Consider the following 27,585-nt stretch of genomic DNA (forward strand, 5'->3'; position numbering starts at 1 on the left):
CGCGCGGGCAATTGTTGCACCCCATTGCGCGTTGCACGCCGTTGCAATTGCACGTTGCAATATCTGTGCATTGCAATCTTGCACCCGGTTAGCCATCTAGGGCGCCCCCCCCCCACTTTGCAAAATCAGGGCGTGCAAAGGGCATCATCTCTCTGGACCTTTTCTATTTCCACCCAGGTGGAGGGGACCGGCGTGTTTCTTGGCTAACACGCGGGGCAGCACAGGCTTGATACGCACCGGACCCCGGGGGGGGGGGGAGGCGCCGAAGCCTTGCTGCGAGTCTCTGCTGGGCTGGGGACGATCCCGGGGTCTCCTTCCATGAATCCGGATTCCCAGGAAGCGCCAACAAGCAGGCTATCCAGGTAGTCCTCGACTTGCGACGCTTCGCTTAGTGACGTCCGAAGTTTGCAACGGGGGGGAGGAAGGGACTCGGGACCCTAACCCGTAACCCTCACCCGTTTTTCCCGGCCCTAACTGCCAACTTGGGACCATCGCCCCCTCCCCAGGATCCCGTGGTCCAAATTCAGACGTTTGGCAACTCGACTCGCACTTACGACGGTCGCAGTGTCCCGGGGGCCGCGTGACATTCCCCACCCCCACCCCTTTTGCGACCTTTGGACAAGCCGAGTCCATGGGGGAGGCAGGTGTGTTTTAACAACTAGCTTAACAACTGCAGGGATTCACTTAACAAGGGCAGCAAGAGACGTCGTAAAAACGGGTCAAAACTCAACCGATGTTTCACCTTAGGAACAGAAGAGTTGGGCTCCATTGTGGTTATAAAACGAGGACTTTGTTTCATGGTAAGGATGTCCCTCTGCATTGTTATTTTATTTTATTTATTTTATTTTATTCTTCTTCAGTAGCGTGAAATTGTTTTGATAGCAGCTGTGTGGTTGTTTTTTTTAATGAAAAACACAATTCCTAGCAGTTACATTTTTACGTGTTTGTTTGGCTTATATGCAACTCTGTTGCTGGAGCGAATGCTTCGGAAAGACAGCATTATAGAAAGAGTAAAACTTCCTTTTAAGGAACATGATGTCTGGAAATGACCAAATACAATTAGGGGAAAAAAGAGAGCTAAAAAGCAAACAGAACAGAAATTAACAGGAAACAAAAAGAGGGGGGGGGGGGGAGGAAAGAAACAATAAACAAAACGACCAACACAATTCAAGTTTTAAAGTTTTGCAGCTTTAATGAAACCCACCTGCCTAATTTTACATTTAGTACATCCTGGGGCTAGCCCAGGTTTAATAGCAATAGCAATAGCAGTTAGACTTATATACCGCTTCATAGGGCTTTCAGCCCTCCCTAAGCGGTTTACAGAGTCAGCATATCGCCCCCAACAATCCGGGTCCTCATTTCACCCACCTCGGAAGGATGGAAGGCTGAGTCAACCTTGAGCCGGTGAGATTAGAACCGCTGAACTGCAGATAACAGTCAGCTGAAGTGGCCTGCAGTACTGCACCCTAACCACTGCGCCACCTCGGCTCAGGTTGGCAGAAGCTGGGACAAGTCACAGGAACTCACTCCGTTAGGCGGCGCTAGGGATTCGAACCGCCAAACTGCCGACCTTTCTGATCGACAAGCTCAGCGTCCTAGCCACATACAGATTTACCTAAATCAGATATTAGAATAGATAGTCCTTGAATTACGACCATAACTGGGCCCAAAATTTCTGTTGCATCATGTTTATAGTATATTTTTTTCAGTTTTTTATTTTATTTATACAATCAAAGTATAGTATATTGTTGTGACTCAGCAGAAGTTTGCTGTGAGTTGAGTCGGGATGCAGGAATAACAATGCAGCTGGGGCTGGTTAGTGTGGCCTTCTGGAGATAAAAGGACTGATGGTGCCACGCCCTGGTTGCAGAAGTCAACGTTCATTCATTCGTTCGTGGTTTGTCGTTCATCGGTCGTGGTTTGTGAGAGGCACTTGGATAAGTGATTTGCTTTCTGTAACCCTGATTCAAGGAGACACTTGGAGAAGTGATTTGCTTTGTAGGAGAACTTTGTTTATGCATTCTGTTATCTTCTTGCCAGAGACTTTATGTTTATTTTGGGGCTCGCAGCCAGCGTGAGCCAAGGACTGATAAAGTTCTTTCCTTTTAAGTCTGTCTAACTGTCGTCTTTGAACGAGCGAAGGAGGGGGGACAGAACAATATATTATTTCATAAGATACAAATTAATGGTCAAGAATGTCCAGCGATCTCTTCCCTTCATTTAATCAGATTGATGCAAGTTAGACCTTAACAGTTTGCCTAGTGACTGCTTCAAGTCATAATGGCATTTTAACAAGGGATTTATGACCGTGGTTGCACTGAGCAACCATTTCACGTGATCAAAATTCAGCTGCTTGGCCACTGACTCGTATTTATGACGGCTCGCAGTGTCCCCGGAGTCGCACGATCCCCTTTTGCGACCTTCTGACAAGCCGACCCAACTGGGAAGCTTATTTAACATCTGCAGTGATTCACTTAACAACGGTGGCGAGAAAGGTCATTAAAATGAAGGCGAAATTCACTTAACAAATGTTCTTACTTTAGCAAAGGAAAAGTTGTTCGTAAGTCGAGGATTACATATATTGGATGAGGTGGTGGAATTGGGACTCTGTCAGCTTGCTGCAATTGAAACCGCTATCTTTTATTCTTTTAGGTCAATCGGCATCGTATAAAGAGAAGAAAAAGGAGTGAAAATCAGAAGCAACGGAACGCAAGAGCATAAAAAGGAGAGGAAATTTAAGTTTCCATTAAATTTTAATTCGCAGCAACCTCGTTCACGATAAAATTGGAGCAACTGATGCATATTATTTTAAAAAAACAAAACTGATTTTTTGGGGAGGGGGGTGGGCACAATTTATCCAGCCTATCCCCCTATATGAAAAAGGAAATGGACACAATGATTTTTGGTGGGTTTTGTCCTGCCTTTTTTAATGTTCATTTTACCTCTGTCCTTTTGATGGAATTTGGACTAAAACGTCCTGTGGTTATTATAGAAATGAATATATCTGTGGAAGCGTTATTCTGAATAATAGGCCTCTCTGAACATTTCCTGTGTTCAGCCTGGATCTGGGGATTAAATCTGGAAGGATGCCTTCATTTCTGAGAAAGGCATTATATCTCTCCATCAGGGGTCATCAGCTGAGCCACAATGCTACTTTTCTTTCATATCTTTCTCTTTCGGCATTAAAACCTTCCCTACATCATGCTGCTCCCTCCAGGAAATATTGCTCAAGGACAAACAAGGTGATTGCAATTTGTTACTTGCTTGTACAGAGAGAGTCCAGCTTTTTTTTTTTTTTAAGCAATCTAACTTTTACACAAGGGTGTCTGATCGGAAAAGTCGACAGTTCGGCAGTTCGAATCCCTAGCACTGCGTGAGTGAGCTCCCGTGACTTGTCCCAGCTTCTGCCAACCTAGCCGTTTGAAAGCATGTAAAAATGCAAGTAGAAAAATAGGAGCCACCTTTGGTGGGAAGGGAACAGCGTTCCGTGCGCCTTCGGTGTTGAGTCATGCCGGCTACATTCCTAAAACCCCTTTGCGCTGTGTGTTCTGTTAAGATACAGCCTGTTGTGCCTTAAAATGGCCTCTACTGTGCAGCACAGTGGAGTTACCATGGTAACGGCTTCGCAGTACTCCACAAGGGGGCTCCCTCTGGTAATGGGGAAAATCCAACATTAGAAATTACATTTGGTCCAGACATTTTTCCCCCTATAAATAAATACCCAGCAATCGGTAATGAGCTAGTATTAAATATACATTCCCTTTATTATATATTTTTTTTCTGGCAAAATGCCTAACCAGAATATTTCTGGCTTTAAATCTATATGTTGCTTTATCGTTTTTTTCTAACCACGTACGTATTTTCATCAGGAAATGTAAGTTATTACGATCCAATCAGAATAATGTTTTTGTGAAAGTACTCTTGCCGTGAAACAGTTTTTAAAACGGCTTTTAAGTAATTTGTGTTCTTCTTTTTTTTAAAACCTTTTTAGGATACAGTGGACATGTCGTTGTTCCCTGCAGAAAATATTAGAAATTTTAGCATAGTCGCCCATGTGGATCACGGAAAGAGTACGCTAGCAGATCGGCTGCTGGAAATAACAGGTGCCGTAATTTTTATAAAACGTGGGCCTCTGAATTTGCCTATTTGGTTACAGACTGCCAGGCCAAGTTTCTTGTACTTGTTCAAAACTCCACGAGGAAAATCGTTTCCGATGTTTCAGATCCCCAATTTGTAAAACATCATGTTTCTCCATGAAAGAAAATTTAAAATTTCGGGAGTTTTAGATCACATGATCGTGGGGAATGCTGACATGGTCATAAATGTGAGAAATGGTCATATCCCCTCTTTTCCAATGCCATGTTGTAGCCTATCAGCCACCGGGCACTTCAGCAGCCAAATCAGAGGAGGAGGAGGAGGAGGAGGAGGAGCAGTGGGAGTCCGGGTTAGCATCGAGGCAACCTACAAGCTCTGAGGGGGAAGAGGGAATGGAGTTGGCAGAGAGAGAGAGAGAGAGAGGGAGGGAGGGAGAAAGAGAGAGGTGAAGATTGGGCCGTCCGTCAGCCCTCAGATGGAGGGTCAACAGCCCCCTTCTGAGAGTCACCAGGAGATGGCTGATGAGGAAGAGGAGGAACAGCTGGGTCCAGTGCCTGACGCGCGGATGCGCAGAAGGCAGAGGAGAGGAGAGCAGTGGAAATATATGGGCTGGTCCTTGGGACAGAAGAGCCACCGCTGCTAGCGAAGCCCCACCCTAGCTCTGGGGATCAAAGGCAGGGGGCGGAGATGAATAGATGTGGCAGAGGAGAGGAGAGCAGTGGAAATCTATGGGCCGGTCCTTGGGACGGAAGAGCCACCGCTGCTAGCGAAGCCCCACCCTAGCTCTGGGGATCAAAGGCAGGGGGCGGAGAAGAATAGATGTGGCAGAGGAGAGGAGAGCAGTGGAAATCTATGAGCCGGTCCTTGGGACGGAAGAGCCACCGCTGCTAGCAAAGCCCCACCCTAGCTCTGGGGATAAAAGGCAGGGGGTGGAGATGAATAGATGTGGCAGAGGAGAGGAGAGCAGGGGAAATCTATGGGCCAGTCCTCGGGATGGAAGAGCCACCGCTGCTAGCGAAGCCCCACCCTAGCTCTGGGGATGAAAGGCAGGGGGCGGAGATGAATAGATGTGGCAGAGGAGAGGAGAGCAGTGGAAATCTATGGGCCGGTCCTTGGGACGGAAGAGCCACCACTGCTAGCGAAGCCCCACCCTAGCTCTGGGGATCAAAGGCAGGGGGCGGAGATGAATAGATGTGGCAGAGGAGAGGAGAGCAGTGGAAATCTATGGGCCGGTCCTTGGGACGGAAGAGCCACCTCTGCTAGCAAAGCCCCACCCTAGCTCTGCGGATAAAAGGCAGGGGGCGGAGATGAATAGGTGTGGCAGAGGAGAGGAGAGCAGTGGAAATCTATGGGCCAGTCCTTGGGACGGAAGAGCCACCACTGCTAGCGAAGCCCCACCCAAGCTCTGGGGATCAAAGGCCGGGGCGGAGCTGAATAGATGTGGCAGAGGAGAGGAGAGCAGTGGAAATCTATGGGCCGGTCCTTGGGACGGAATAGCCACTGCTGCTTGCAAAGCCTTACTCTAGCTCTGGGGATCAAAGGCCGGGGCGGAGATGAATAGATGTGGCAGAGGAGAGGAGAGCAATGGAAATCTATGGGCCGGTCCTTGGGACGGAAGAGCCACCGCTGCTAGCGAAGCCCCACCCTAGCTCTGGGGATCAAAGGCAGGGGGCGGAGATGTGTAAATGTGGCAGACAATTATTCATCTCCCTGCTGAACAGACTTGTTAGCCTGCGGCGAGGGAGAAAGTTTTTGCCGGGGCTGCTGGCGTTCCTAATAAAGGAATCTTTCAGTTCACTTCAGACGGTTTTTTTGTCTTTGGGGAGCTGGGTCAAAACACCTGGCAAGAGAACGCAGCTCTGCCTCTCTTCACAATGATGAACCGTAATCAAGGGCTCTCTCTGATCCTCCAGGAGCAATTGCCAAAACAGACCATAATAAGCAGGTGCTGGATAAACTGCAAGTGGAGCGCGAAAGAGGCATCACGGTGAAAGCTCAGACAGCGTCCCTCATTTATAACCACGAAGGAACAAATTATCTCTTGAACCTCATTGATACACCTGTAAGTACACGGCTGGCTGCGACTGGGAAGTTTTGCCGCAAAGCTGAAAGCCAAAATCGGTGGCTGCCATCCAGGTCTTGGGTTTTTAGGCTCGCACTGCGCCGTCACCTCCTGATATATTAACCGCGACCAAGCCTTCCGCCTGCTTGTTGAGGTTCCCCATTATTATCAAGCGGGCGTGAAAATGTTGCGGCCCACCAGTGGCCAGCAGAGCTGGCAGCAGATTCGGACAGTGAGGAGGGTTGGGTAGGAACCTGGGCCAGTCCTGGAGTCTGGGGAAGGCTCTGAGGAGGGCTCTGTGTCGGAGGCAGAGAGGGGGCCAGGGCCGTCTGACAGTGATCAGCTGACAAGATTCACACAGATAAACACCTCGTTGCATTCTGATCGCTTGGATTTTTCCAGGACAAAAATATGGTATGCTTTGATTTATAAAACGTGTGTGTGTGTGTGTGTGTGTGCGGATGACGCCCCAGCAAACTCTTGACGCCCTTCATCCGTCGTTTCTTCCCTTCTGCTCAGGGCCACGTGGATTTTAACTATGAAGTGTCGCGGTCGTTGTCAGCCTGCCAAGGAGTCGTGTTGGTTGTAGACGCAAACCAGGTAGGCTTTCGAAATTAAGTCGAGTGTTGTTTCTGAAGGGGTGAAACAGTTCCCCGCATACAGGCTATGAAAAACTGGCTCAGCAAACAAATCGTCGTCTTCTTTTAATGATCCTATAACCCCTTACGGGGTGGAATCCAGGCAACTGAATGAAGCTGTTTACTGGCCCACTGCTCTACCTGTTGCCAATGAGGAGTTTTGTTCGGCAGATCTATTCTCATCGTTGCCCAGAGAGAGAGAAATATCTGCCTTTGCCTGGGATCGAACTCACAGCCTCCTGATGGTGAGGCCAGAGCGCCATCACTAGGCCACCTCACCCCCTTTTGGCACACCAAACAAAGGACTTTGTTAAATAACCTTTAAAAACACAAACCGAAAGGGATCTCTCATAGGTCTTTGTAAAAGAAACAGGAATTGGTGATCTTAGTCGGGAATCTTAAATGAAAGAATAAGTTGGAACACGTGAAATTTTCTGTCCATATTAATTTCCCCTTTTGAGGTGTATTAAGGATTTTCAGAGATGGTATACCTGCGTCGGGTGCCTTAAAACTAGGCCGATGAAGGCAGAAGGAAACAAATGGTTACAGTACTGTTGAGCTTTTAATCAAATATGATATTATTTTATTGCCCTTGTTCTAGATGTTTTATGGGCGTGGTTTAGAGACGCCCCCTCTGCCCCCCAAGATTGGGCACCAAAGTTAATAAAAACAGCAACTGTGATCAGTGACGGGATTTAAATAATTTAACAATCGATTCTCTGGCGGGGTAGGCGTGGCTGGGTGGTCATGTGACTGGATGGGTGTGGCCAACTCAACATCACTAATCGCACTAACCCTGCCTCCCGGCCACTCTCCTCAAAGGCAAAGGGGGGATTCAGCAATTCTGACCGGTTCAGACTAATCCCACCACTGGCTGGCCATGCCCCCACCAATTTTTCAGGTCGTTTTCAGCCATTTTTCAGCCTAAAAAGTGTCTGGGGGCGGGGTTAGCCAGTTCCCTGAAGTGGGTAGAATTTTCCTAACCGGTTCACCTGAACCAATCCGAACCGGCTGAATGCCACTTCAAGCTACGATGTTTCACTTGGAGTAAATCTTCCTTTCGTGCTTTCTTCCCGCTTTGGTTCGTGACCATCGATGCTATTTTTGCCCAAAATAAAAACATCGGTGGGGAAAATCCAACATTAGAAATTACGTTTGGTCAGGACATTTCCCCCCAGCCCCCTCATAAATAAATATAGGGGTTATCAGCTAGTTAGCAATAAAAATGTTACTTGCTCTGTTTCTAGTATTTACAGCTAATCTTTGTTTCAGGAGTACGAGCAGAAAAAAATGTACGTTTCTCTCTGTTGTTGCATCGACAGATTTCTTTGGGGCTTCTGTTCTGCTTAAGCAGCTATTTTTGCAAACAACGTAAAACATTACTGCGAACTGTTCGAAATTAATATGGTGGTTGTTCTTTTTTAGGGTATCCAGGCTCAAACAGTAGCGAACTTTTACCTCGCATATGAAGCACAACTTTCAATCATTCCCGTTATAAATAAGGTAAGATTTCCACGTTCTGCACAGCATTGGTTAAATTTTAGATATTTTGCAAATCGTACAGGCGGTGCTCGGCTAACGACCACAAACTGAGCTCAAGAGTTCGGTGGTTAAATGAGACGGTTGTTAAGTGAGTTTTGCCCCATTTTACGACTTTCCTGTTAAGTCACTGCAGTCAACTGGCAATTGGCCCACAGTCACCCAGCTGGCTTTTATGGAGAAGGCGGGACTAGAACTCACCGTCTCCTAGTGATTGGCCCACAGTTACCAAGCTGGCTTTAATGGATAAGGCAGGACTAGAACTCCCCATCACCTGGTGATTGGCCCACAGTTACCCAGCTGGCTTTAATGGATAAGACGGGACTAGAATTCACCGTCTCCTGGTGATTGGCCCACAGTCACCCAGCTGGTTTTTATAAATAAGGTGGGACTAGAACTCATCGTCTCCTGGTGATTGAACTCATCGTCTCCTGGTGATTGGTGGGACTAGAACTCATCGTCTCCTGGTGATAAGGTGGGACTAGAACTCATCGTCTCCTGGTGATTGGCCCACAGTCACCCAGCTGGTTTTTATAAATAAGGTGGGACTAGAACTCATCGTCTCCTGGTGATTGAACTCATTGTCTCCTGGTGATTGGTGGGACTAGAACTCATCGTCTTCTGGTGATAAGGCGGGACTAGAACTCACCGTCTCCTGGTGATTGGCCCACAGTCACCCAGCTGTTTTTTATAAATAAGGTGGGACTAGAACTCATCGTCTCCTGGTGATTGGCCCACAGTCACTCAGCTGGCTTTCATACCTAAGGCGGAACTATAATTCACCGTCTCCTAATTCCTAGCCTGGCGCCTTAACCAAACTGCGTTTTCTTCTTAAAATGGAGACTGACTTTAGGCCCTTTCTAAGATTACACGTTTATTTGTCAAGCCGCTTCACGCATTTGCTCTAAATAATCCTCTGTGCCTTAAAAGATCCAGATGTTTATTCAGATTATTAGTATTTAAAAAAAAAAATTAACCGCAGCAAATGGGCAAAGGTCCCCCCATCACCCCTCTAAGAATATATTATCTTTTCTCATTTCGCGGCAATGGAATTCCAGCTTTGCTTCACGGCTGCGACTGTCCTAATCTGAATTAATATAATCGTTCCGCTGTTTTGCAGATCGACCTCAAGAACGCCAACCCAGAGATGGTGGAAGCTCAGATTGAGAACACCTTTGATATTCTCAAAGAAGATTGCATTCGAGTGAGATGCCCTTTCCCAGTTGGCAAATATGTGCTTTTTTTTCCACCCACCCACCCAATGTGTAGAAATGGTTTCAGCTGGATAAGCCAAATGATTTTCTGAACCGCGCACTGCGAGGGCGGCCCGTTCAGAAGCCGATTGCTTGAAATCCCATTCAAGGGAGTTCATAGTAAAGGTGTATAGGATCACAGCCTGGTGCTGAAAAGTCATGCGCGCCCAGTTGTGTTATGTGCAGAGATTTCCCTGAAATCGTCCTGAAGGCTGATAATTTGCTTGCGAGGATGGATGGTCACTTTTGACAGTATAGATCATTTCCTTGTTTGGGTTTGGCAACTGAATCTAGCTAATTGTGCCCTTCCTTCCTTCCTTCCTTCCTTCCTTCCTTCCTTCCTTCCTTCCTTCCTTCCTTCCTTCCTTCCTTCCTTCCTTCCTTCCTTCCCGACTTCCCTACCTACCTATCTACCTAACTTCCCTTGCTCCTGACATTGCATCTTTCCTTTCCCTCCCTCCCTTCTTTCCTTCCTTTCCTTTCTCCCTTCCTCCCTTCCCTACTTCCCTATCTACCTTCCCTCACCCCCTAATTCCCTTCCTTCCTTCTTTCTTTCCTTCCTTTCCTCCCGCCCTCTCTTCCTCCCTCCCTTACTTCCCTACCTACCTATTCCCCTACCTTCCCTCGCTCCGCCATTGCTTCCTCCCTTCCTTTCCCTCCCTCCTTCCTTTACTTCTTTCCTTCCTTTCTTCCTCTCTCCCCCTCCCTTTCCCTCCCTTCCCTACTTACCTATCTAGCTGCCTCCCTTTGCTTCCTCCATTGCCTCCTTCCTTTCTTTCCCTCCCTTCCTCCCATTCTCTTCCTTCTTTCCTTCTTCCTTTTTCTCTCTCCCTCCCTCCCTCCCTCACTTCCTTCCTTCCCTACTTAACTACTGTCCACCTGTATCTACTTACCTTTATTTGCTCCCTTCATTGCTTCCTTCCTTCCTTTCCCTCCTTTCTCCCTCTCTCCCTTTTTCCCTCCTTCCTTCTTTCCTAAATCCTTTCTTTGTCTAATGACACTTGGCTAAATATTCTATTCCTATTCTGTTCTTTCTGTTCTGTTCTATTCTATTCTTATTCCGTTCTATTCTCTATTATTCTATTCTTATTCAGTTCTATTTTCCGATATGCTGTTATATTCTATTTTTTTCTGTTCTATTTCTTCTTCCAACTTTCCCTTCATCCTTCCTTCCTTCTCTCTCTCTCTCTCTATTATATTCTTTCCTATTCTATTTCTTCTTCCAACTTTCCCTTCATCCTTCCTCCCCCCCACTCTCTCTTTCTCTCTCTTTCTCTTAACTCTTCTCCAGTTAATTTTAACATCTGGTTTCTCTCTCTCTCTCTCTTTTTTCTCTTTCAATTTCTCCAGTTGAGTGTAGGAAAGATAAAACTTTTGAAAGAAACGAATTTTTACAGCTCTAGCTACCTACAGTGTGTTATCTTGATGTTTACTTTGCTGAAATATTTACTTCTGTTGGGAAATGGCTGTGATTGTCAAATAAACAGCACTTTTATGCTATTCCTTGGGCAAGAATTTTTCAGATACAGGTAATCCTCGACTTAAGAACAATTCACTTAGTGACCGTTGAAAGTTACAGCGGCATGGAAAAACGTGGCTCACCATCGTTCTTCAAAGTTACAAATTTTTCAGTGTCCTCGTGATCACGTGATCAGAATTCAGATGCTTGACCACAACTGACTCGTATTTATGACGGTTGCAGCATATCCTGGGGGAGGGGGCGTCCCGTGATCCGTTTTTTGCCACCTTCCGACACGCGAAGCCAACGGGGCCAGCCAGATTCACTTAACAACTGGGCTACAAACCAACTTATCCATGGGCAGCGTTATCCCTTGCCACAACGGTGCCAAGAAAGGTCCTATTATCCAATGTCTCGCTTAACGACAGAAATTTTGGTCGTACGTCGAGGACTGCCTGTATAAGGAATGTTACAATGGAAGCAGTTGCCTTGGACTAGTTTGGGTGCCTCACAGCCATCCCTGAAATGAGGCCAAATTGTTGGCGTGTTTTTTTTCTTAAATCTCTCGTTTCAGATTTCAGCTAAACTCGGAACAAATGTTGAAAGAATACTTCAGGCGGTGATTGAACGGATTCCCCCGTAAGTTGGCTTTTTTCTGTCACATTTTTTCCCCCTCATAGTTGTCACTTCAGACCCTTTAAATATGTACAGGTCGTCCTCAACTTACAACGGTTCAAGTTTACAACGGCACCTAAGTGATGATACTTAGGCTGAAAAATTCCTCTGTTAAGGGAAATGTTGGTTAAGTGAGTTTTATGATCTTTCTTGCGCCAATTGTGAAGTGAGTCGCTGGAAGGTAAGTTACTACATGGTTGTTAAATGAATTTGGCTTCCTGTTGTGACTCAGCAGAAATTTGCTGTGAGTTGAGTCGGGATGCAAGATTAACAATGCAGCTGGGGCTCGTTAGTGGCGTCTTCTGGTGATAAAAGGTCGGATAGTGGTTGCAGGAGTCAACGTTCATTCATTCGTTCATCATTCATCGGTCGTGGTTTGTTTGTGAGAGACACTTGGAGAAGTGATTTGCTTTCTGTAACCCTGATTCAAGGAGACACTTGGAGAAGTGAATTGTTTTGCCGTAAGAGATTTTTGTTTTGCATTCTGTTATCTTCTGCCAGAGACTTTATTTATGTTTATTTTTGGGCTCGCAGCCAGTCTGAGCCGAGGACTGATAAAGTTCTTTCCTTTTAAGCTTGTCTGCCTGTCGTCTGTTAACGAGCGAGGAAGGGGGGACAGAACAGCTTCCCCGTTAACTTTTCTTGGCCAAAGTTTGCAAAAGTGTGATACCTGGCTCAACAGCAGTAACTGGGAGAGGGATCTTGGAGTCTTAGTGGACAACCATTTAAATATGAGCCAGCCGTGTGCAGCAGCTGCCAAAAAAGCCAACACAGTTCTAGGCAGCATCAACAGGGGGGAGAGAATCCCAGGTTTATAGAAAGTTATAGTTATTGTTATGAAGTTTTTATTTTCTTTTTGTTATTATATAGAGCACTATTCATATAATATATAATGATCTCAAATGTATAAGAGTGGGATGATTTGAAAACTTTGGTATAATTGCATGTAGTGGCCATTTTATATTAGAAAGATCTTTGTATATTAAAACAGACCAATGATGATGTAATGAACAATTGATATACATATGATTTGAAATGCTTAACTACTATATGGATTAATAATTAATAATGGAAAACTCTGGATGATTGGTGGCATTATGGTCAATCGAAAACATGAATGTATATTATAAATTAATGGGAATTTTTTGTTCTAATCTCCGCTTTTTCTCCTTGGAGATAGGTGATATTATAATACTTTATTTTTTTTTATTAAAAGTTTTAAAAAGCTTTTACAAATATTTCCCTCCCCTCCCCCAACCTCCCCCACCCGAACCCATCTCCCCCCCCAACCTCCCCCCCAACCCCCCCCAACCTCCCCCCCCCAACCTCCCAGAGCCTCCCAGAGCAAATACAGGGTATAAATCTTTAACAACCATATTCTAAAATAAACTAACAGATTTTAGCATCATCCCTCACTTGTACTTTAACTTGCCTTTTGTTAAATTAACTCTAAACAGGTTGTATCATTCCTTGCTCCTTCAATCATAAGCTATCTGGAGTTTCTTAGTCCCATATTTATTTTGAATGTAATCAATCCATCTTCTCCACTCCGTCTTATATTTCTCGTCCGAATGGAGATAGGTGATATTATAATACTCTAAAGGCCCATTGTTAATTGGATAGATAATTATGAATTCAAGGAAATAAGGATTGTTACAAATGAAAGAATATTAATGGTGATTTGAACACATAATGCTCAATGACAGCAAAATATGTTTAATGCAGAACCAGTGATGTTATTCTTAAGAATTGACCCACAAAAACTTGTAACCAAACGACATTCTTGATAAAATGGAGGAAAGTTGTTTTCTTTCTTCTCTTGCTTTGTTTTCTATGTGCTGTTTTGTTTAAAAAGAATAAAAATATATTTTAAAAAAACAAAAAACAGAGGGAGAGAATCAAGATCACGTGAAGGGTTGATACCACTTTATAAGGCCTTGGGAAGGCCACACTTGGAATATTTGCATCCAGTTTTGGTCCCCACAACTGGATGTAGAAAAGATGTGGAGACTCTGGAAAGAGTGCAGAGAAGAGCAACAAAGAGGATGCTGTTATAATCTGATCTTTCCTTTTGATGGGGGGGAGGAGAGAGCGTGGGTGGGGGGGACACCGGATGCCGAGCGATAATTTTCTACAGTTTTTTTGTGACATCTTATCGGTCATCTTGTGAAACAGGCCGGCGGTTAATATCCATGAGCCCTTGAAGGCACTGGTGTTCGATTCCACCTTCGACACCTACAGAGGAGTGATCGCCAACATCGCACTGTTCAGTGGAGAAATCCACAAAGGCCACAAGATCACAACGGCTCACACTAAGAAGGTTTACGAAGTGAATGAAGTAGGGATTCTGACACCCGACCAGCGGCCAACCGATAAACTGTAAGTTTTGGTAAAGCCCGAAAAAAAAGAGAGAGTGTGTTGTGGCCCGCCAGCAACCAGCACAGCTGGAAGCAGAATGGCCGGATGCCCTTCCAGTCACCAATGTGGAGTTTTGTTCATATTGTGGCCAGCAGATTCAGACAGTGAGGAGGTTATGGGAGAACCTGGGCCAGTCCTGGAGTCTGGGGAAGGCTCGGATGAGGGCTCTGTGTCGGAGGCAGAGAGGGGGCCAGGGCCGTCTGACAGTTATCAGCTGCCTTCGGAGTCAGACATCAGTGAGGCAGAAGAACAGCTGGAGCCTGTTCCCAGTGTGCGCATGCGCAGAGCTGCCAGGAGAAAGGAAGAGCTAAAGAACAGGGGTCGACTTGGGAGTAAGGCCAACAAGTGGATGATGAATGGCCCCTCCCAGAGGAAATAAAAGAGGAGCGAAAGGGGAATGGAGTTTGCAGGAGGCAATTAGTTCGCTTCATTGGTTCGTGACTCTCCGAGACTCCTTGCCAAGTTCTGCAGATCTTCTAGTCCAACCCCCTGTTCGGAAAACCCTACCCCATTTCAGAAAAGTGGTTGCCCAAATTCTCTCTCACACACAAACACACATAAACAAATGCAAATTAGTAACCTATGACTATCACTAAGTCATAGTGATAAATTAAATCATCTTATTATTATCTTATTATTTTTAAATTAAATGATTTATTAAATTAATAGCCTATGACTATCACTAAGTGTTGTACCTTATGATTCTTGATGAATGTATTTTTCCCTCACTTTTTTCTTCCCCCCCCCCCCCCACTGTTATGTACCCTGAGAGCATCTGCACCAAAGACAAATTCCTTGTGTGTCCAATCACACTTGGCCAATAAGGAATTCTATTCTACTCTACTCTTTATTATTCTATTCTATTCCACTCTATTCCATTCTGTTTTGGTCTATTCTGTTCTATATTCCGATATTCTATTCTATTCTGCTTACTCTACTCCACTCCACTCCACTCTATTCTATAGTCTGATATTCTATTCTATTCCATGCCATTCCATCTCTATTCTATTCTATTCCTTTTTCTTTTCCATTCCGTTCCATTCCATTTTCTATTCTATTCTCCATTATTCTATTCCATTTCATTCTATTTTTCTCTATTCTATTCTATTCCATTCTCCATTCTCTATTCTATTCCATTCCATATTCTATTCTATTCTCCATTATTCTATTCCATTTCATTCTATTTTTCTCTATTCTATTCTATTCCTTTTTCTTTTCCATTCCATTCCATTTTCTATTCTATTCTCCATTATTCTATTCCATTCTATTCTCCATTATTCTATTCCATTCCATTCCATTCTTTCTCTATTCTATTCCATTCCATTCTCTATTCTATTCTATTCTCCATTCTCTATTCTATTCCATTCCATATTCCATTCTATTCTTCATTATTCTATTCCATTCCATTCTTTCTCTATTCTATTCTATTCCTTTTTCTTTTCCATTCCATTCCATTTTCTATTCTATTCTCCATTATTCTATTCCATTTCATTCCATTCTTTCTCTATTCCATTCCATTCCATTCTCTATTCTATTCTCCATTCTCTATTCTATTCCATTCCATATTCTATTCTATTTTTCATTATTCTATTCCATTCCATTCCATTCTTTCTCTATTCTATTCTATTCCTTTTTCTTTTCCATTCCATTCCATTTTCTATTCTATTCTCCTCTATTCTATTCTATTCTCCATTATTCTATTCCATTTCATTCCATTCTTTCTCTATTCTATTCCATTCCATTCTCTATTCTATTCTATTCTCCATTCTCTATTCTATTCCATTCCATATTCTATTCTGTTCTCCATTATTCTATTCCATTCCATTCTTTCTCTATTCTATTCTATTCCTTTTTCTTTTCCATTCCATTCCATTTTCTATTCTATTCTCCATTATTCTATTCCATTTCATTCCATTCTTTCTCTATTCCATTCCATTCCATTCTCTATTCTATTCTCCATTCTCTATTCTATTCCATTCCATATTCTATTCTATTTTTCATTATTCTATTCCATTCCATTCCATTCTTTCTCTATTCTATTCTATTCCTTTTTCTTTTCCATTCCATTCCATTTTCTATTCTATTCTCCTCTATTCTATTCTATTCTCCATTATTCTATTCCATTTCATTCCATTCTTTCTCTATTCTATTCCATTCCATTCTCTATTCTATTCTATTCTCCATTCTCTATTCTATTCCATTCCATATTCTATTCTGTTCTCCATTATTCTATTCCATTCCATTCTTTCTCTATTCTATTCCATTCCATTCTCTATTCCATTCCATTCTATTCTATTCTCCATTATTCCATTCCATTCTTTCTCTATTCCATTCCATTCCGTTCTATTCTTAAAACAATACGACTCTTTGCAACTCTCCCAACATCCAAAGTTGGCCCAGCGCTCCTTCTAGGCATTGTACAGTTGATGTAACCCAATTCCTAATCGTCTTAGTCTACTATGACTTGAAACGTCTTCGTGTAATATCGTAAAAACTTTCATTTAGATATGCTGGCCAGGTGGGCTACATGATTGCTGGAATGAGAGAGATTATGGATGCTCAAATAGGAGACACGGTGTATTTGCATAACCAGCCGGTGGAACCATTTCCTGGGTTTAAATCCGCAAAACCAATGGTCTTTGCAGGTAAGGGGGGGGGCGCACTGGTCAAAAGACTTGGGGGGGACGGGGGGAGGGTTTAGGTCAAGGTTGACTCCTAGTGGCTGCCTGGACTAGTTCTTGCAGTTTTCTTGGCACACATTTTTAGAAGTGGTTTGCTGTTAAATTCTTTGAAAAGCTGACAAAGAAAGGACCGGCCCATAGATTTCCACTGCTCTCCTCTCCTCTGCCTTCTGTGCATCTGTGCGTCAGGCACTGGACCCAGCTGTACCTCCTCTTCCTCATCAGCCACCTCCAGACCTGGGGGCTGTTGACTCTCCATCTGAGGGATGACGGACAGCCCAGGCTCCACCTCTCTTTCTGCCAGCTCTATTCCCTCCTCCCCCTCGGAGCTCTCAGGTTGCCTCGATGCTGACGTGGACTCCCACACCTTCTCACCTGATTCGGCTGCGCAACAAGCCACAACATCGCTTTTCTGGCTAAACGCCCCCTTCTCTTTGGACAGGAGTGTTTCCAACGGACCAGTCCGAATATTCTAACTTGAAGGGAGCCCTGGAAAAGCTGACCCTCAATGACTCCAGTGTAACCGTTCAACGGGATAACAGCCTGGCGTTGGGGGCCGGGTGGAGGTGAGTTACCCCTGCATTCGTCGCTCCAGGCAGTCCTCGATTTAACAACAGTTCACTTTGCGACCCTTCGAAAGTCACAATGGCACTGAAACCAGTGGCTTACGACCACTGTTCGCACTTAATGACCGTTAAAACCTCTCCGTGGTCAGCTGATCAGAATTCGTTTGGCTTGGAGATTGAAGAATGTTTCGTTTAGCGAAATCGCAAGGTTGGTACCCTTTAAAAAAATCTCAATCGGAATGTTGAATTTACAGGTTGGGTTTCCTTGGCCTTTTACATATGGAAGTTTTTAATCAGCGCCTGGAACAAGAACACAACGCCTCGGTCATTTTGACAGCGCCCACGGTTCCCTACAAGGCCATCCTTTCTTCCCCCAAATTGATAAAGGTGATTATTATTTTTATTTTAAAAAAAAGTTTCAAGTTGTTAGTACGTGAGGATAAATTGAGCGTAATTCTTGGCGGTTCCACCACAAATGCGCGCACAACAAAAGCGCGCCTGACTAAACCGTGGTGACTAAAGCGCGGTGACAAAACGGCGCGACGAATGAGCGACTAATTAGCCCTAAAGCGCGCCGACAAAAGCGCGCTGTAACGGAACCCTAAACCTAACCCTAAACCTAACTGTAAATCTTACCTTAAATTAAATCGCGCTTCTGTCGGCGCGCTGTTGTCGGTGCACTGTTGTTGGCGCGCTTTTGACATCACGGTTTTAGCGCCGCGGTGTTGTCGGCGCGCTTATGACGTTCGCGCTTTTGTCGGGTCACGATTCTTGGCAGTTTCCACAATTTAATTGAACTCTCCAGGACTTAATACATCATGAAGCTGTCAAATATGACATTTTCCTCTGGAATATACCTTTCTCCTGTGGCTCTTCGGCTTTGAAACGGAGATCAGCACCGCCCCCTAGAGTCAGGAACGACTAGCACATATGCGCGAGGGGAACCTTTAATTTTTTTTCTTTTACTAAAAAAGCTTTTAAAATACCGTCTTTTCCTCTTCTTCTTTTCCTGTTTTTGCAGGAACACAGAAAAGAGGAAATCACGATCGTGAATCCAGCCGAGTTTCCTGACCAATCCATGGTGACGGGATACCTGGAGCCGATAATCCTAGGCACTATCGTGACCCCTAAAGAATATATTGGACAAATATTAGCCCTTTGCCAGGTTGGTGCGTCAGGTGGAGAGCCTTGTGGCATGGAGGGTGTGATTTCTGACAGGCTCCGCGGTTGATTAATCAATCCTTATTGAGCTGAGGGGCACGAGGGATTGCATTTATCTGTAGCCATTTGACTGGCTTTGCGGTAGAAAACCCTGAATTTTAAATCAGCGGCTCTCAACCAGCAATGCACGTTGTCACCGGCCCGCGCCGGTGACTGTCAACAATAGCTGTCAACTCCCAGCGTTGTCATAGTGAGAGAAGGGGGAGGAGTGCATTCCACGCATACTGTCGGCTGAAGTCGGATCTCAGATGACTGCAGCAGGCTTGGGAGGGGTGCACCTCATTGGGGAATGTGATTTATGACACAGACTGAGGGGAGGGAAGGAACAGGGGTAAAGTTCAAAAAGGTAAGCCTTTAAAACTTAACGTCAGTGATCATAATGGCCGACCTTCAATCACGTCAATGCTTTGCGGAGAATATATGGGTTTTTTTCCAGAGGTGAGCGTGACATAATGTAACAACAGGTTCGCCCAGCACCGAAAATGCGCCCGCGCGCCTTCGGCACATGCACAGCTTCAAAAACACAGCGATATTGGATGGGAGAGCGCCGGGGCAGATGGCCAGGCCCACCCGCTGAATGCCACTACCGGTTCAGACAAACCGGTTCAAACCGGCAGCAGCTCACCACTGAGATCTTTGTTTCTAGAATGGCAAGACGAGGGATTTGGATAAGTCGGCTCGATTTTGCGCGTATCGTGCGAAAGGTTGGGAGCCACACTAATACCACCACCCACCCACCCCGGCGCTGTCGCGAAACATCTTCCGCCTCCCTAAACTGAGATCGATTGCGCAGTACAGGGAGCCCTCGACTTACAACTGTTCCTCGTTCAAGGTTACCACGGCACTGGGAAAAGTGACGGAGGAACCGTGTTTCGCACTTACGGCCTTCGTGGCGTTCCCTGTGATCAATATTCAGAGCCTTGGCCACCGGTTCACACTTACGACCGTTGCTGTCGTAAGCAAAGTCAATGGGGATTGACTTTGCTTACGTTGCTGTCGTAAGCAAAGTCAATGGGGAAGTCGAATTCACTTAACAACTCTGTTACTCACTTAACAACCGCCGGGATTCACTGAACAGATAGCAACAGCTGTCAACTCCCAGCGTTGTCATAGAGAAGGGGGAGGAGTGCATTCCACGCATACTGTCGGCTGAAGTCGGATCTCAGATTACTGCAGAAGGCTTGGGAGGGATGCACCTCATTGGGAAATGTGATTTATGACACAGACTGAGGGGAGGGAAGGAACAGGGGTAAAGTTCAGCTATAAATCAAACAAAGCAGAGGCTTGGCTGCGAACAGATCTTGCCTATGGTGCTTCTAATAAATGACTAGTTTTGTGCTGAAACTTGGCTCGATACTCATGAATCAATTAGGGCATTTTTAGGAAACCTTATAGCATTCAGACTTATATACTGCTTTGCAGTCCAGGCCCATGCACGAAGCGAACCGGTTGCTAAGCCGGTAGGATCGCACCCCCTGGGTGTTCATCTCAGACTGTTGTGTGATTTTGTCAGACTCGAAGAGCGGTTCAGAAGGACATGGTGTACATGGATGACTACAGGGTCATGTTGATTTATCTCTTCCCACTGAACGAAATTGTGGTGGATTTCTTTGATGCGTTAAAATCCTTATCGTCTGGTTATGCCAGGTAAGTGAACTCGGTTATATCACGGTTTGAGACTTCCCACACTGTTCTGAACCCGCTCCCCGAACACAACAAACCCTGTGATGTGAACTCAAAAGATTCCTTTATTAGGAACGCCGGCAGCCCCGGCAAAAAATTTCTCTCTCACTGCAGGCTAATAGGTCCGTCCAGCAGGGAGATGATTAATTGTCTGCCACATCTATTCATCTCCCTGCCTTTGATTCCCCAGAGCTACAGTGGGGCTTCGCTAGCAGTGGTGGCTCTTCCGTCCCAAGGACCGGCCCATAGATTTCCACTGCTCTCCTCTCCTCTGCCACATCTATTCATCTCCGTCCCCTGCCTTTCATCCCCAGAGCTAGGGTGGGGCTTCGCTAGCAGCGGTGGCTCTTCCATCTCAAGGACCAGCTCATAGAGTTCCACTGCTCTCCTCTCCTCTGCCACATCTATTCATCTCCGCCCCCTGCCTTTCATCCCCAGAGCTAGGGTGGGGCTTCGCTAGCAGCGGTGGCTCTTCCGTCTCAAGGACTGACCCATAGATTTCCACTGCTCTCCTCTCCTCTGCCACATCTATTCATCTCCGCCCCCTGCCTTTCATCCCCAGAGCTAGGGTGGGCCTTCGCTAGCAGCGGTGGCTCTTCCAGCCCAAGGACCGGCCCATAGATTTCCACTGCTCTCCTCTCCTCTGCCTTCTGTGCATCTGTGCGTCAGGCACTGGACCCAGCTGTTCCTCCTCTTCCTCATCACCCCCTCCAGACCTGGGGGCTGTTGACTCTCCATCTCAAGGATGACGGACAGCCCAGGCTCCACCTCCCTCCCTCCCTCTCTCTCCCTCTCTCCCTCCCCTTCTCTCTCTCTTTCTCTTTATTATTAACTTTTTGAAAATGAGATGTTTTTTTCACATGGGGCTCAGAAGGTGCAAGACATCCCAACGCATTGAAGGCCACGAGAAGTTTTGACACATGCCCATACACATGTATGCACAGGTAGTCCTCAACTTAACAACAGTTCATTAGTGACGGTTCAAAGTTACGACATGGCTGGGGAAAAAGGGACTTAGGACTGTTTTTCATAATTGCAACATTTCCAAGGTCACATGATCAAAAAAAAATTTGGACGGTTGGCAACTGACTCATATTTATGACAGCTGCAGTGTTCCCGGGGGCATGGGATCCCCTTCCGACAAGGGGAAATCTGGATTTACTTAACAGCTGTGTTACTAACTTGACAACTGCAGTGATTCACTTAACAGACGTGGTCAAGGAAAGTCGTAAGAAAACGGGGCAAAAACTCACTTCGCAAAGGTCTCATTTAGCAACGATAAATTGTGGGGGTCAATTGTGGTCGTAAGTTGAGGAACGCCTTCATTTTTGTAGGCAGAACGTGTAGGCCATCCTCGACTTAACAATTGAGTCCCGGAATTCCTGTCGTTAAGTGAGACATGTCTTTAGTGAGTTTAGAACCCATTGTACGACATTTTTTTGTCACAGTTGTTAAAGTGAACAACCCCAGTTAAGTCGTTATACTAGCCCGGTTGTTAAGTGAATCTGGCTTCCCCATCAGCTTTGCCCGTCAGAAGGTTGCAAAGGGGACCGTCATAAATGCTGCAACCGTCGTAACTGCGAGCCAGTTGCCAAGCCTGTGAATTTTTGATCGTGATTCCACGGGGCCGTTGCGACGGTTGTTAAGTAGTATGAAAAATGGTCATGACTCACTTTTTTCAGTGCCGTTGCCCCTTAGAATGGCCGCTAAGTGAACCGTTGTAAGTCACAAAATTGTGCCTTCCAGAACGCTCGCATGTGATGTTAGTTGAACTGGCCTTTTTCTGTTTCCAGCTTTGACTATGAAGACGCCGGGTATCAGCCTGCAGATCTTGTCAAAATGGATATTTTTTTAAATGGAAAATCTGTGGAAGAGCTGATAACTATTGTTCCGAGGTAAGTCAATTGCATGCACGTCCCTTTTTAAAAATCCAATCAGAATAGAGCTTGGATGGTCATCTAGTCCAACCCTGTGCTCAAGCAGGAGACCCTGTACCATAGGGTCTCCTGTACAGACTTGAACATTGGGTGCTATCTAATAAAATGAAATTCAAGGGTGAAAAAAGTCAGGTTCTGTATTAAGGCAAGAAAAACAGGTACAGTATAGGTGGTTCCTTGCTCAATAGCAGTAACTGGGAGAGGGATCTTGGAGTCCTAGTAGGCAACCATTTAAATAGGAGCCAGCCGTGTGCAGCAGCTGCCAAAAAAGCCAACACAGTTCTAGGCTGCATCAACAGAGGGAGAGAATCAAGATCACGTGAAGGGTTAATACCACTTTATAAGGCCTTGGAAAGGCCACACTTGGAATATTTGCATTCAGTTTTGGTCGCCACGATGTAGAAAAGATGTGGAAATTCTAAAAAGAGTGCAGAGAAGAGCAACAAAGATGATTAGGAGACTAAAACATATGAAGCACGGGTGCAGGAACTGGGTATGTCTAGTTTAATGAAAAGAAGGACCAGGGGAGACATGATAGCAGTCTTCCAATATCTCAGGGGCTTCCCCAAAGAAGAGGGAGTTGAGCTATTCTCCAAAGCACCTGAGGGCAGGACAAGAAGCAATGGGTGGAAACTAATCAAGGAGAGAAGCAACTTAGAACTAAGGAGAAATTTCCTGACAGTTAGAACAATGAATCAGTGGAACAACTTGCCTCCAGAAGTCGTGAATGCTCCAACACTGGAGGGTTTTAAGAAGAGATTGAATAACCATTTGTCTGAAGTGGTGTAGGGTTTCCTGCCTAAGCAGGGGGTTGGACTAGATGACCTCCAAGGTCCCTTCCAACCCTGTTATTCTATTCTGTCCTATTCTAATTCTCCATTCCATTATTCCATTCATATTCTATTCTGTTCTGTTCCATTTCAAATAATAATAAATATCATTTGAATAAACTACCCAAACCGTGGGACGAACTTAACAAATTTGCAGTTTGTAACTCTGGCAAGAAAATTGGTAAAAATGGGGCAAAACTCCCGGAAGAAATTGGACAAGGTTCCAAGTAATACTTCGGCAACAAAGAGAACTCCGAGGCCGGCGTATTCCTCAAATTTCTCATTTAACGACATACATTTTGGGCTCAGTTGGGGTCGTAAGTGGAGGGCTACCCGTAATCACTTCCTACAATCTTCCGGGGTGTATCGCTACGAATATGGGAGTAAGTCCTATTCTTACTTCTTTTTTCTTTCTCAGAGAGAAAGCCTACTCCGTTGGTAAATCCATGTGCGAGCAAATAAGGGACCTCATCCCACGATTGTGGAAAGAGATTACAAGTTGCCCTCGATTTATTAAATTTGTTAATGTTCTGACTGAGGCTTCCCAAGAGCAGGAAGCAAACTTTTATTAATTGACTGTGAATTCTGCTCCTTCGCATCCGGCAAAGTCTTTCGAGGGAGGATTTACGGTCACAGACCTTATCTGGCTTGGAGAGCTGCCAGGCCGAGATCTGCAAAACTTGGCAAGGACTCTCGGAGAGTCACGAATCAAGCGAACTAATTGTCTCCTGCAAACTCCACTCCCCTTTCGCTCCTCTTTTATTTCCTCTGGGAGGGGCCATTCATCCTCCACCTGTGGCCTGACTCCCAAGTCGACCCCTGTCCTTTAGCTGTTCCCTTCGTCTGGCAGCTCTGCGCATGCGCACACTGGGAACAGGCTCCAGCTGTTCCTCTGCCTCACTGATGTCCAACTCCGAAAGGCAGCTGATAACCGGCATAGGGCCCTGGCCCCCTCTCTGCCTCCGACGCAGAGCCCTCCTCAGAGCCTTCCCCAGACTCCAGGACTGGCCCATCTTCCTCCCCAACCTCCTCACTCTCCGACTCTGCCGCCAGCTCTGACGATGGGTCACAACAATTAAGTTGAGTTGTGGTCGAGAGTAGTAAAATCTGGAAAGATTCTGTCTATTGCATTCTAGCAAATCTAAAGAACTGAATCCGTGCGGGGATATTTTTTGCCATCGTTCTTGGGCTTAACCTGGAGCCGCGTTCCTGATGTCCATTGTTGATGTCCTCTTGGGTACGACCCATTCCTACTTCTCTTTTCTTTCTCAGAGAGAAAGCCTACTCTGTTGGTAAATCCATGTGCGAGCGATTAAGGGACCTCATCCCACGACAAATGTTTGAAATTGCGATCCAGGCAGCTCTTGGCAACAAAATAATTGCCAGAGAAACGTAAGTCCTTATTCTCAACTTGGTTTTAAATGACAGCCTTTTTCTTTTAGGTTCTTCTAGCAATTTTTTTTAAAAGCGGCTACTTGTCCTTGCTTAGTGACCATTCGAAGTTACAACGGCACTGAAAAAAATAGGTTTTTTTCCACATTTACGACCGTTGCCGTATCCCTGTAGTAATGCGATCCATTTTCACGACCTCACAAGCAAAATCCATTCGCTTAACGACCGCGTTACTCATTTAACAACGGCAGCGATTCACTTAAGAAAGGCAACAGGAAAAAGTCGTAAAATGGAGCACAACTCAGTTAAACCAATTTCTCACTTAGCGTCAATTTTGATCGTTAAAAGTCGAGGTCGACCTTTATAATCCTAGTTTCTAAAGCGGGCGTTTGAGATTGGAAATTAATCAATTAAATTTGGCCTTTAAGGAAATATGTCCCTTCAGAAAAGTAGGTGGGATGTATAGTTGGTCCTCAACTTATGACAGTTCATTTAGTGACTGATTATATTATATATACTATATCCAATTGTATGCGTGGCACCAGAGCCTAGAGGTGGAGCTCTAGACTCAATAATCAGGAGGCTGTGAGTTTGATTCTAGGTAGCAGCAGATATTTCTCTCTCTCTGGGCACAATGAATAATTATCTGCTGCGAACTCCATGTAGGTGTCAGGAAGGGCATCCTGCCAGTAAAGGCTCAGCTCCATTTAGTCACCCCAATTCCAACCCAACACAACGGACAGTTAAAAAGAAAAGAGAAAAATCCAAATATTGTATTCCCGTAAGCATGAAAACGGGAACTTTAAGTAAACTTAAATTTTTAAATGAAATAAAACTTTAAATAAATGAAATAAAATAAAGATTAACTGTTAAGTAGCTGCTCAGTGCCGGAGCGTTACCGATTGGGTTTGATTTCTTAGCCTTTCCAATTGCAAAAAAAGATTTAAAAGAACACAAATTAGCAACGATTCGCTGCTTCAGAACTCCAAATTGCAGAATACTTTGGATTATCCTTTTAAAAGGCAACTCCAGTTGCCAAGGTGAGCCAAGGTGGCGCAGTGGTTAAATGCAGCACTGCAGGCTACTTCAGCTGACTGCAGTTCGGCTGTTCAAATCTCACCGGCTCAGGGTTGACTCAGCCTTCCATCCTTCCGAGGTGGGTAAAATGAGGACCCGGATTGTTGTTGGGGGCGATATGCTGACTCTGTAAACCGCTTAGAGAGGGCTGAAAGCCCTATGAAGCGGTATATAAGTCTAACTGTTATTGCTATTGCTTTATTTTCCAGGGTGAAAGCTTTTAGAAAGGATGTGCTGGCAAAATGTGTAAGTATTATTTCCCCACCTCCACCCCCCGTTTTCACAAGTCTTAGTATTTCATTTTTTTAAAAAATTCTTCTTAATGTAAATTAGCCATTTCTTTTTTTCTTTTTTCCTAAGTAAGATTTTTATCCCCTTCATTTAAAAGTTTGAACCTGGGTTAAATTCACCTGGTTCGTTTGATGTAATTCTTCACAGTTTTTAAACTTGTTTTTCATTATTTAGGATAATAGCAATGAAAGGGGGGGGGGGATCAACACTGACTAGTATTTTGTCTGGTTGCTATTGCGAATTATTAATTTCGGAATGAAGGGTCCTTGGCGGTCTCTGAGATTGCTTGTTTCCTTGCAGACATCTCATTACCAAACTAGGTAACATCATCAGTTAGAAGGGAGTGAGGTGTGTGGAGAGGAGGAAGAGGAGGAGGAAAGGATTATGGGGTACTTGGTTCCCTCCGAGGTTCCTTTTCTTGCAGGCATTTCTGTTGAGAGTATACTCCTAGTGTTGGGTAGATTCAATATAGGTTCATATACAATACCAAATGGTCGATGTTGCTTTAAATCAGCTGTAATTAACTTTACAATCAGCTGTAATTAATTTTACAATCAGAGGGAGTCAGGAAAGCTCTCTCTCTCTCTCTTCTGCTTTTCCTATGCTTGATAGCTACTTACTGGAAGGTGATCTGCGACTGTAAGGAATTGTTTGTTCTTTGAATTGTGCTTGGACAAATACCTACTATCACCGCTTGTGAAGCTATTAGTAGTAGTAAAGCTACTTGTTTTTACTAGCAGTGTCTGAGACTCTATTCGTCTCTATTCGCAACCTTCTCTCTAGCTGTACATCCCGCTGCACTATTTTCTGTCTCCCAACGGAGATACCTCCTAACAGTTTCATTACCCAACTAGGTAACATCATCAGTTAGAAGGGAGTGGGGTGTGTGGAGAGGAAGAGTGGGGGGGGGGGGAAGGATTGTGGGGTCCTTGGGTGTTCTCTGAGCTTGCAGACGTTTCCATGACCCAAACTAGGTAACATCATCAATGGTGGAAGAGAGTGGAGTTTCCTTCTGGTGGTCTCTTCTAAGCACTGATGTTGTAACCTAGCTGGGTCATGGAACGTCTGCAAGAAAACCACCAAGCTCAGAGAGCACCAAGGACCCCACAGTTCTCCTCCTCCTCCTCCTCCTCCTCCTCCTCCCCCCCTTCCTTTCTGTAAACCCTACTCCCTTCTCGCAGTGATGGTGTTACCTAGTTGGGTCATGAAACATTTGCAAGAAAACCACCCAGCTCAGAGACCACCAAGGACCCCCCCCCTCATTTTATCCCTGAGCTACAAATATTCTCCTTTATCGGTGTTAACCCAGAAACTTTTTAAACGCTTTGTCCAACAGTACGGAGGTGACATTACCAGGAAAATGAAGCTTTTGAAGAGACAGGCCGAAGGGAAGAAGAAGATGAGGAGAATTGGAAATGTAGAAGTGCCAAAGGACGCCTTTATCAAAGTTCTCAAGAAACAGCTCGACAGGTAGCTGGCTTCCAGCTGTTGGGCAAAGCCAAGCTTGAGGAACTGTTGAGCCAGCTGTTTACAAACCGAGGACTACCTTGAATTGGATCTCACCTGTTCCGCGTACAGATGTGGCATCGTTCTAATGGACCCATCCAAGGAAGCAGCAAAACTAAAAACATCTAAAATATAGTTTAACATCTGAGGATATTGCAGCCAATTTTTGATGCCTTTGAGATGCCTGTTCACTTTTTTCCATATTTGATTACAGTCCGCGCCCTTGGCTGCACTAGATTAAAAAAAAAAACCTGGGTACAAA

The 27,585-nt window shown here is 45.0% G+C and overlaps 1 protein-coding gene across 2 annotated transcripts; it reads left to right on the forward strand.

Annotated features, from left to right (window-relative positions):
* The first annotated feature begins 248 nt into the window (after positions 1-248).
* On the forward strand, positions 249-27,585 carry GUF1 (GTP binding elongation factor GUF1). Of its 2 annotated transcripts, XM_087724849.1 has the most exons (19): positions 249-362; positions 748-800; positions 2,653-3,242; positions 3,992-4,103; positions 6,009-6,157; positions 6,677-6,757; positions 8,221-8,298; positions 9,455-9,538; positions 11,621-11,685; positions 13,897-14,100; positions 16,645-16,784; positions 17,263-17,386; positions 17,641-17,773; positions 18,408-18,551; positions 20,121-20,254; positions 22,084-22,185; positions 24,330-24,449; positions 25,736-25,772; positions 27,154-27,585. In XM_087724849.1, the coding sequence occupies exons 3-19, from the start codon at positions 3,087-3,089 to the stop codon at positions 27,289-27,291; spliced, it is 2,001 nt and encodes a 666-aa protein (XP_087580975.1). In that variant the 5' UTR covers positions 249-362; positions 748-800; positions 2,653-3,086; the 3' UTR covers positions 27,292-27,585. The 2 variants fall into 2 exon arrangements, with proteins under 2 accessions (XP_087580975.1, XP_087580976.1); XM_087724850.1 differs by lacking the exon at positions 748-800.

The sequence above is a fragment of the Thamnophis sirtalis genome, unplaced genomic scaffold (assembly GCF_051295495.1).
Source record: "Thamnophis sirtalis isolate CommonGarterSnake01/CBP01778 unplaced genomic scaffold, rThaSir2_p1.2 scaffold_10, whole genome shotgun sequence".
Taxonomy (NCBI): domain Eukaryota; kingdom Metazoa; phylum Chordata; class Lepidosauria; order Squamata; family Natricidae; genus Thamnophis; species Thamnophis sirtalis.